This window comes from Camelina sativa, chromosome 19 (genome assembly GCF_000633955.1).
Source record: "Camelina sativa cultivar DH55 chromosome 19, Cs, whole genome shotgun sequence".
Lineage (NCBI taxonomy): Eukaryota > Viridiplantae > Streptophyta > Magnoliopsida > Brassicales > Brassicaceae > Camelina > Camelina sativa.
In genome coordinates this window covers 77,372-86,110 of record NC_025703.1, presented here as the reverse complement: position 1 = coordinate 86,110, position 8,739 = coordinate 77,372, and the positions used below count along the sequence as shown (strand labels likewise).

General features: G+C 41.6%; 5 protein-coding genes and 1 non-coding gene across 10 annotated transcripts in view; 3 read left to right on the top strand and 3 right to left on the bottom strand.

The window, feature by feature from the left end:
- LOC109130759 (classical arabinogalactan protein 11-like) overlaps window positions 1–120 on the top strand; it is a 4,715-nt gene extending 4,595 nt beyond the window's left edge. The window contains exon 2 of the mRNA XM_019240762.1: window positions 98–120. Coding sequence (XP_019096307.1) covers window positions 98–120 — 23 coding nt within the window. The remainder of the gene's footprint in view (window positions 1–97) is intronic.
- LOC104763719 (classical arabinogalactan protein 11-like) lies at window positions 88–736 on the top strand. Its single transcript, XM_010487077.2, has one exon. It carries the CDS (start codon window positions 241–243, stop codon window positions 640–642), a length of 402 nt encoding a protein of 133 aa, XP_010485379.1. The 5' UTR covers window positions 88–240; the 3' UTR covers window positions 643–736.
- TRNAP-AGG lies at window positions 873–944 on the top strand. The gene has a single exon. It is a non-coding gene; the product is annotated as a tRNA-Pro (tRNA).
- LOC104763717 (protein WVD2-like 7) lies at window positions 1,028–3,241 on the bottom strand. 5 transcript variants are annotated; one of them, XM_010487069.1, is made up of 8 exons: window positions 3,119–3,241; window positions 2,475–3,014; window positions 2,127–2,372; window positions 2,002–2,060; window positions 1,847–1,924; window positions 1,657–1,723; window positions 1,374–1,550; window positions 1,028–1,236 (listed from the first exon to the last, which is right to left on the bottom strand). In XM_010487069.1, the coding sequence occupies exons 1-8, from the start codon at window positions 3,167–3,169 to the stop codon at window positions 1,222–1,224; spliced, it is 1,233 nt and encodes a 410-aa protein (XP_010485371.1). In that variant the 5' UTR covers window positions 3,170–3,241; the 3' UTR covers window positions 1,028–1,221. The 5 variants fall into 5 exon arrangements, with proteins under 5 accessions (XP_010485371.1, XP_010485373.1, XP_010485376.1 ...); XM_010487071.1 differs by having other exon boundaries at window positions 1,657–1,720; XM_010487074.1 differs by having other exon boundaries at window positions 1,847–1,921.
- On the bottom strand, window positions 3,628–5,029 carry LOC109131037. The gene is made up of 3 exons (XM_019241436.1): window positions 4,907–5,029; window positions 4,263–4,802; window positions 3,628–4,160 (listed from the first exon to the last, which is right to left on the bottom strand). Exons 1-3 carry the CDS (start codon window positions 4,955–4,957, stop codon window positions 3,834–3,836), a joined length of 918 nt encoding a protein of 305 aa, XP_019096981.1. The 5' UTR covers window positions 4,958–5,029; the 3' UTR covers window positions 3,628–3,833.
- On the bottom strand, window positions 5,416–8,736 carry LOC104767276 (the record flags this gene model as incomplete). Its single annotated transcript, XM_010491323.2, has 10 exons — window positions 5,416–6,242; window positions 6,342–6,370; window positions 6,444–6,447; window positions 6,560–6,647; window positions 6,745–6,909; window positions 7,009–7,484; window positions 7,574–7,774; window positions 7,903–8,146; window positions 8,236–8,406; window positions 8,570–8,736. Coding segments are annotated over 10 exons (2,166 nt in total), but the record flags the coding sequence as incomplete, so codon positions are not given.

Sequence of the window (8,739 nt, the reverse complement as noted above, 5' to 3'; positions counted from 1 at the left end):
AAAAAAAAAAAAAAATTGTTTAGCATACAACTAGCGCTGGTTCTAAAAATAAAGACTAGCTAATAATGGATGTCCATAATAATCTCAAATCCATCAGATTCCTCCGAAAAAACATTATAAAAACCATCTCATCGACCTCTTCCTTTTCTTCATCTGAAGCTTTTGCAGTATTCATTAATAAATAAATATACTGCTTTAGCTTTGGAACAAAAAAAGAAACTAGAAAAAAAAATAATAATAATGGCACGTCAATTTGTCGTATTAGCACTCTTGGCTCTGGCCGTGGCCACCGCATTCGCCGCCGATGCACCTTCAGCTGCTCCAACCAAAGCCCCCACCAAAGCCCCCACCACCCCAACCAAGGCTCCCGCAGCTGCACCCAAATCCTCCGCCGCCGCACCTAAAGCATCATCCCCTGTCGCAGAGGAACCCAACCCCGATGACGACTACTCGGCTGCCACCCCCAGTGACTCCGCCGATGCACCCACCGTCTCCTCCCCTCCGGCTCCTACCCCCGAAGCCGATGGACCCTCATCCGACGGACCCACCGCCGATTCACCCAAAGCTGGCGCCGCGACTAGTTTGAAGCTCTCCATCGCCGGCACCGTCGCCGCCGCCGGAATCTTCTTCTTCTCTCTCTAAGTTTCTTTTTTCTTTAAAATTAAAATTAAAATTGGGGCTGAAATCATTATTTGTTGTTGTGTAACATTATTTATCAACTCTTTAACTAAACTAACTAACTAATTACTATACCAAAAGATAATCAAAGATTGAATGGTTTTTATTATTATTACGTACGTACAAGTAGTCTGTTTAATTAAATGTTTGTTTCGCTTAACCATTAAAAATTTACAACCAAAATTAACAAAAGAGGGCATTTGGTCTAGTGGTATGATTCTCGCTTAGGGTGCGAGAGGTCCCGAGTTCAATTCTCGGAATGCCCCAATCGACCCCTTTTGTTCTATTTTGCGTGGCTCCATGTCTTCTAATCTTTAACGCAAAACTGTAAACTGTGTCTAGGTTGTAAGAAGATAACAAGGACGTTTACAAAATCATATATTAATACAAGAGATGCAATGTCATCAAATTCAATATTTCTTCTTCTTGGAATAAAACCAAACTTGTCAAACGATTCCTAACAAACTAATCCTTCGTCGTTGGCGCTGGCAATACATATCACTTTGAAAGATAATGGGTGGGAATTGCTTGAACACCACTCTGCTACTGTAACAGAGCCTACCAAAAAGATCACACACAACACACATCTCTCAGTCAGACACAGAAAACCATGGATATTTGGCGATTTTAGTGAAAAGTGTGTGTGTGTGTGTGAGAGAGAGAGAGAGAGAGAGAGAGAGAGAGAGAGAGCTTACTTTCTTGGTTTGGTCGTCGGTGCATTTAGGTCTCTGTTTGTAGAAATTTGGAAGTGGCTTGGCTTTGAAGCATAGCCTTTGCCGTAGTTTACTCCCTTCCCTCTCCACACTCCTCTCCTTCTCCGGCTTCTTGTCGTCCTTTGGCTCATCCATTGCTTTAAATTTCTCCTCTAGCTTCTGAAACACATCAACAACTTAATGGTAAGTACTAAGACACACGTAGAATTAGAAACCAAAAAGTATCTATAATAATTAATCACTCAAAAGCTCTTCTTCTTCTTGCCTTTTTCCTTCTCTCTGCTCTCTCCTCTGTTCTTAAACCAAACGGTGTAAAACAGCTCGGTGTCCTGCTTTTGTTTCCCCAATAACAACAACAACTTGATTAAAAACCAAAAACAAGAAAAGAGAGGCACACACATTTAACAAAAAAAAATTTGAATTTTGAGTAAACTCTTATTAGTATAATTTCTTACTCCGCAGGGAGGAAGTTCCATCTTCCTCGACCCGTCTTAGCAGAAGACTCGGGAGCTATCTTCCCTCTGCATTTACTACTGTTACACCCAGGTAGATTGATTACTTCTCTAACCACACGACAACAAAGGTTTTTTAAGAGAGCAGTTTCGTTTACCTTGTGTGACTCGATAAAGGTGTGCACAAAGAATCCTCGACAATTCCCTTTGCAGACGCCTACAATTTACAAGAGCCACTATAAGCACTTGGTTTATTGATATAAAAGAAAAAGAATGGAGTCACCTTGTCTGATGGTGTCCGGAGAGGAGTCTTGCAGTCTTTGGTTGGTTTAGAAGAAGCTCTTGACCCGTCAATCTTCCTTATGATGGACACTAATCTATTGAACTCTTTAGCCGGTGTGAAAGTGTAAGAAGAGCTGCTGCTCTTGCTGCTAGTCTTTTGACTTGGAGTCCTCTCGGATGAACTCTTGTACTTAGAGACTCTTGGTTTGGTACTGCTGCTCTTTGGTTGTGAATCTTTGGATTTCTTCTGCAAAAGACGGTTACAGATCAAGAACAAAAGAAGCCAGGCCCAGAGAGAAAGAGAAAGAAAGCTCTTAATCATCATCATTTCTTAGTAATAATCAGATACCTTAAGAAGTATAGGCTTCTTCTCCTCCTCTGCTTGTGTAGAAACTTTGCCACCACCATTGATCTCTGACTCAGGCATCCCACAGTTCTCTTTCTCGTCAGAAGACTGTCTAATACCAAATCCGCAGCCGCCTTGTTTCTCTGTAAGTGATTTCAATTGAGCAGCAGCAGCATCTAAGGATCCTCTGGGAAGCTCAAGATCCGGTTTCGAGACCAGCCCATCTTTCTTTCCAACAAGACAATTGATATCTGATTGTTGAACTGCTGGAACTGGAAGCTTATCTGGTTGGGATTGCTGTTGAAGCAAGAGGGCTTCTTCAGCAGCAGCTTTCCTAGCAGCAGCGAGTTTCTTGTAGTGAGCTTCAAAGAAAGCTTTCTTCTGAGCAACAGAGCCTGGCTTAGAGTACCTCTCGGCCTCGGCCACATAAGGGTTCTGGGAGGTGGAGAAAGCAGACCATTTCTCCCAGTCAAGTTTATCGGACATGAATCTCCCGAAGGACACAGACTGTCCTAAAGAAGCAACAAGAGAGTCTCCTCCTCCCTAAAAGACAGACACAGGAGAGGATGAAACAAGAGAGATGAGAGCGCTTATTTATGTGATTATATATTAGGAGTTCTGGACCAGAGAAAGCATTGGTAACGAACCTCAGGAGCTGCATATGAGAATGGCTGCATGAGACAAGCAGTTTCTCCCATTCTTTTTGGAACAACAACAAATATATCTTAGTTTTGTTTTTACAGATTGATAGAGAGAGTCAAGTGTTTTTTTTTTTTTTTACAGAGATCCTAAATCTGTTATTAAAAAAGAAAGTGGGGTTTTTTTTGTTGTCCGTTGTGGGAAAAGAAAAAGAGAGAAGAAGCTTTTTGGTGTTTAAAATTTGAATTCAAAAAAAATTGGGCTTCTTCTATGGGTGGGTTTCTTCTTCTCTGTCTGTTTGTTTCTTCCGGTGATAGAATAATAATACTTTACGCATTTTTTACAATTTTTTTTACTATTAAATAAAGTAAAAGTATTACCCACAGGAGAGAGAGGGAGGAGGAAGTGGTCCTCTTTTTTTTTATAGAAGTCGTCAACTCGTTGCAGTACTTTATTTTTACACTGCTCGATATTATCTAGATTGAGAGTCTTTGGTTCCTTGTTGGGCGCTTTTGAATAGCAGAAATACGAATTCAGAAATTAAGAAAAGAAAAAAAAAAACACAAATCCCTGAAAAGTACAAAGTAAACCTATATGACTGACTTTGGGGGGAAAATCCAAAGAGTAAATTGTCTCACCTTTTTTCTTTTTAGCTTTGGTTTAGTTTGTATCTACACAATGCTCTCATACTCTTGAATCAAGTAAGCCTTCACTCTTTCTCGATCATTTTGTGTCCATGAAACCCGTGTTCGAGTACGAAGTTCGTCTCTTGTTTCTGTACCCTTTCCCTCTTGTTGTTCCTCTCACTTTACGAGTCGAGAACACCAACAGCATCACTACTAGGAACCCTACACCAGATATCAACCACAGTGCTATCACCCATAACTTCAACGTGCTGAATCTCCCTTCAGACTCTGTCGAACCTGTTGTTTCTGATTCTTTCGTATCATCGCTTCCTTGGGACTGTTGTTTCGTTTCAACTTTACCAACTTTCCTCGAAACCGACATCTTCTCGGTCGATTCAGACNGTTGTGAATCTTTGGATTTCTTCTGCAAAAGACGGTTACAGATCAAGAACAAAAGAAGCCAGGCCCAGAGAGAAAGAGAAAGAAAGCTCTTAATCATCATCATTTCTTAGTAATAATCAGATACCTTAAGAAGTATAGGCTTCTTCTCCTCCTCTGCTTGTGTAGAAACTTTGCCACCACCATTGATCTCTGACTCAGGCATCCCACAGTTCTCTTTCTCGTCAGAAGACTGTCTAATACCAAATCCGCAGCCGCCTTGTTTCTCTGTAAGTGATTTCAATTGAGCAGCAGCAGCATCTAAGGATCCTCTGGGAAGCTCAAGATCCGGTTTCGAGACCAGCCCATCTTTCTTTCCAACAAGACAATTGATATCTGATTGTTGAACTGCTGGAACTGGAAGCTTATCTGGTTGGGATTGCTGTTGAAGCAAGAGGGCTTCTTCAGCAGCAGCTTTCCTAGCAGCAGCGAGTTTCTTGTAGTGAGCTTCAAAGAAAGCTTTCTTCTGAGCAACAGAGCCTGGCTTAGAGTACCTCTCGGCCTCGGCCACATAAGGGTTCTGGGAGGTGGAGAAAGCAGACCATTTCTCCCAGTCAAGTTTATCGGACATGAATCTCCCGAAGGACACAGACTGTCCTAAAGAAGCAACAAGAGAGTCTCCTCCTCCCTAAAAGACAGACACAGGAGAGGATGAAACAAGAGAGATGAGAGCGCTTATTTATGTGATTATATATTAGGAGTTCTGGACCAGAGAAAGCATTGGTAACGAACCTCAGGAGCTGCATATGAGAATGGCTGCATGAGACAAGCAGTTTCTCCCATTCTTTTTGGAACAACAACAAATATATCTTAGTTTTGTTTTTACAGATTGATAGAGAGAGTCAAGTGTTTTTTTTTTTTTTTACAGAGATCCTAAATCTGTTATTAAAAAAGAAAGTGGGGTTTTTTTTGTTGTCCGTTGTGGGAAAAGAAAAAGAGAGAAGAAGCTTTTTGGTGTTTAAAATTTGAATTCAAAAAAAATTGGGCTTCTTCTATGGGTGGGTTTCTTCTTCTCTGTCTGTTTGTTTCTTCCGGTGATAGAATAATAATACTTTACGCATTTTTTACAATTTTTTTTACTATTAAATAAAGTAAAAGTATTACCCACAGGAGAGAGAGGGAGGAGGAAGTGGTCCTCTTTTTTTTTATAGAAGTCGTCAACTCGTTGCAGTACTTTATTTTTACACTGCTCGATATTATCTAGATTGAGAGTCTTTGGTTCCTTGTTGGGCGCTTTTGAATAGCAGAAATACGAATTCAGAAATTAAGAAAAGAAAAAAAAAAACACAAATCCCTGAAAAGTACAAAGTAAACCTATATGACTGACTTTGGGGGGAAAATCCAAAGAGTAAATTGTCTCACCTTTTTTCTTTTTAGCTTTGGTTTAGTTTGTATCTACACAATGCTCTCATACTCTTGAATCAAGTAAGCCTTCACTCTTTCTCGATCATTTTGTGTCCATGAAACCCGTGTTCGAGTACGAAGTTCGTCTCTTGTTTCTGTACCCTTTCCCTCTTGTTGTTCCTCTCACTTTACGAGTCGAGAACACCAACAGCATCACTACTAGGAACCCTACACCAGATATCAACCACAGTGCTATCACCCATAACTTCAACGTGCTGAATCTCCCTTCAGACTCTGTCGAACCTGTTGTTTCTGATTCTTTCGTATCATCGCTTCCTTGGGACTGTTGTTTCGTTTCAACTTTACCAACTTTCCTCGAAACCGACATCTTCTCGGTCGATTCAGACCCAGGTTCAGGGCAGTTTCTTCTCTTGTGATGCAGAAACAGAGCTTCGTTTAGCTTCTGTCCACATTCAATGCTGAGAAGGTCTCTTTGCCGCAGATCATTGTCTGTTTCATGGACTGCCGTAGGGTTAGGCGGGTCTGGAAACTTTGCCCAGCATTTGTTGATCAAATCGGTGTTCCTCCAATTCGCCTTGTCGAAGCTCCAATTTCCAACTTTGAACTCAAGACCGTAATGGAAAACTCGATAGTCAGCACCAGGTTCAGGTATATAACCGGGATATATCAATATGTCTTTGTTTATGATATGCCGCAAATTCAGCTGCACAAAATGTTGTACTGTGATAATTAGACCCTCCCTATTCGAAACCAAATCATTGAGCTGCAAAAAATTAGAAATATTGTGATAAGTTTTTTTTACCTCTGCAGCGCCAAACGAATAACCANGTTCTGGGAGGTGGAGAAAGCAGACCATTTCTCCCAGTCAAGTTTATCGGACATGAATCTCCCGAAGGACACAGACTGTCCTAAAGAAGCAACAAGAGAGTCTCCTCCTCCCTAAAAGACAGACACAGGAGAGGATGAAACAAGAGAGATGAGAGCGCTTATTTATGTGATTATATATTAGGAGTTCTGGACCNTCATAATGACTCCACCAACTTTATCACAAGCCTCTGGATTACGCGTGTGAAGTCTTGCAAGGTCGTTATCACATCCAATTAGATAGCTAACACAAAAAACAAAAGAGAGAGAGAGAGGGTTAAATGCGATTTCTGCATCATCTATAAATTGGAAAAAAAAAAAAACTGATCAAGAGTTTTTACTCGTAAGGAGTTGAAACTGGTCGGCCTCGAGCTGCCTTAAACTCCCAAGGAGTGATGGGTCCTCGGAGGATCATGTCAGCATCAAGAATTACTATGTACTCTGCATCAATGTTTGTGTGGTGAAGCCAATGGACAACCGCTGCTGGTTTGTTAATTGCCGGGTACCTGATTGTGTCAAGAACTTATCAAAATCAGACGAAGATCACATTTTAAGTTAACAAAAAAAAAAAAATACCCCGAGGTTGGTTTAACTGCTAATCGTACCAATCGCCTGTTAGAGGATGTCTGCTCATGGAAGGAACATAATGTGTCGGGGCCAAGTCATGACCTTTATAGTTTTTAAGATCTTCATCTGTGCAACTGAGAAGCCGAGTGACATTTCCGGGTTGGCCGCTCTGGCGGAAACTGTGCATGAAGCCGACTGTTTGCCAATCGAAATAAGTTGTGCACTCAGTAGAAAACAGTGTGTGAATCTTTGGATAAGCTCCTTTGAATTCATCGACTGGTGGCGGCTGGTGTTGGTCCGGCAAGATATGTACACTTCCTGGTGCAAGCAGTTTAGGCTTTGTTAACTCCATGAAAGTTTTGCTCTTGAGAAAGCTCAAGTATTTGGACCACTTTGGTTTCGGGCAGCCATTTTCTGCGTGACGCAGTATGAGTCCCTCGTTCAATGTATTCATGCATTCCAGACTCAAAAGTAGACCTCTTCGCTTGTACGGATCAGGTTCCATCATTTTCACCTATTCAATGAAAATAGTTTTGTGGGTAATTTGCATCCAGTAGAGATACGTACATGAAATGGAGTTGAGAACTTATGAAGGAAGGTTACCTCTCTTGGATATGGAGGCTCGGGGAAGAGACGGTTGCAGTCATAGACAATATTGTCTTCGTGGTGGTCCAGTTTAGTGAAAGACCAGTTCCCAATGGAAAAAGGCAAACCGTAATGCAGAAGAACAGGCTCAACGCCTTCTCGTGGAACATAGCCAGGATATATCATCAAGTCGTCGTTAATCTTGTGCTTAAGCCCTGCCTGTGGATCAAAAACAAAATCACACAACACAATGTTTATAACCGAAAACATACAAGGTGCTGAAGAAGGTCAGAGTTTCAGAGCACGAGCAAGAAGAGAATTAAGGAAGGAGAATGGTGAGAGTATACCTCTGCAGCACCGAAGGAGTAACCATACATCTCACTGATCCAACCTTTGCCGTAAACATCTCCGGTAATGTTGGTAGTCCAGTGAGCAGTATCTTGGCGAACGTCTTCAGTTTTGGAAAGCCAGAGAGGGGCCAAGACGCGAAGATCTTCGATATGCATGGCGAGAAGACCGCCAACTTTGTCACAGAGTTCAGGGTGCTTTGTATGCAAACGGACAAGGATGTTATCGCAGCCAACCAAGTAGCTATTTTGAAAAGAGAAAGAGGCGTGAGCTAAAAAAGGAAGGAAAGGCTGGCTACTGGCTACTTAGGTGAAAGAGAGATAGAGTATTACCCGTAATGGGCAGCAAAGGGTCTTCCGAGTTCAGCACCGAGTTCCCAAGGGATGATAGGACCTCGAATGATCATGTCAGCATCAAGAATAACAACCCAGTCCACATGCTGGGCATCTTCACTGTGTTGAAGCCAGTAAAGAACTCCTACTGGTTTGTTAATTGCTGGGTACCTTTTTTTTTGTTTATCCCAACAACAAAACAAAAGCATATAAAAAAGACTAACAATGCTATATTGACATCTCCATTGATATCATCTAATCCCTAGCTAAGAAATTGTAGTAAGGATTAAAAGCAAAGAAAATTGGGAGTTAAGAGAGAATCAAGTATACTGACCAGTCATGGGTCTTAGGATGAGTGCTCCAAGAGGGAACCTCGAAAGTGGGAGCGAGATTCATGCCTCTGTAAACCTTCTTCTGGTCGTCGGTACAGCTCAATAACCGGGTAATCGGACCGGGTTGTCGGGATTTATGGAAGCTGTGCATCAAACCAACGGTCTGCCAATC

What these genes read in the sequence shown, in the direction of transcription:
- LOC104763717 (XM_010487069.1), bottom strand. Translation starts at nt 3,169, where the DNA reads ATGGGAGAAACTGCTTGTCTCATGCAGCCATTCTCATATGCAGCTCCT. An exon ending in TCTCATATGCAGCTCCTGAG is followed by an intron (nt 3,015 to 3,118) that starts GTTCGTTACCAA and finishes TCTGTCTTTTAG; the next exon opens with GGAGGAGGAGACTCTCTTGT. An exon ending in TCCGGACACCATCAGACAAG is followed by an intron (nt 2,061 to 2,126) that starts GTGACTCCATTC and finishes TGTAAATTGTAG; the next exon opens with GCGTCTGCAAAGGGAATTGT.
- LOC104763719 (XM_010487077.2), top strand. Translation starts at nt 241, where the DNA reads ATGGCACGTCAATTTGTCGTATTAGCACTCTTGGCTCTGGCCGTGGCC.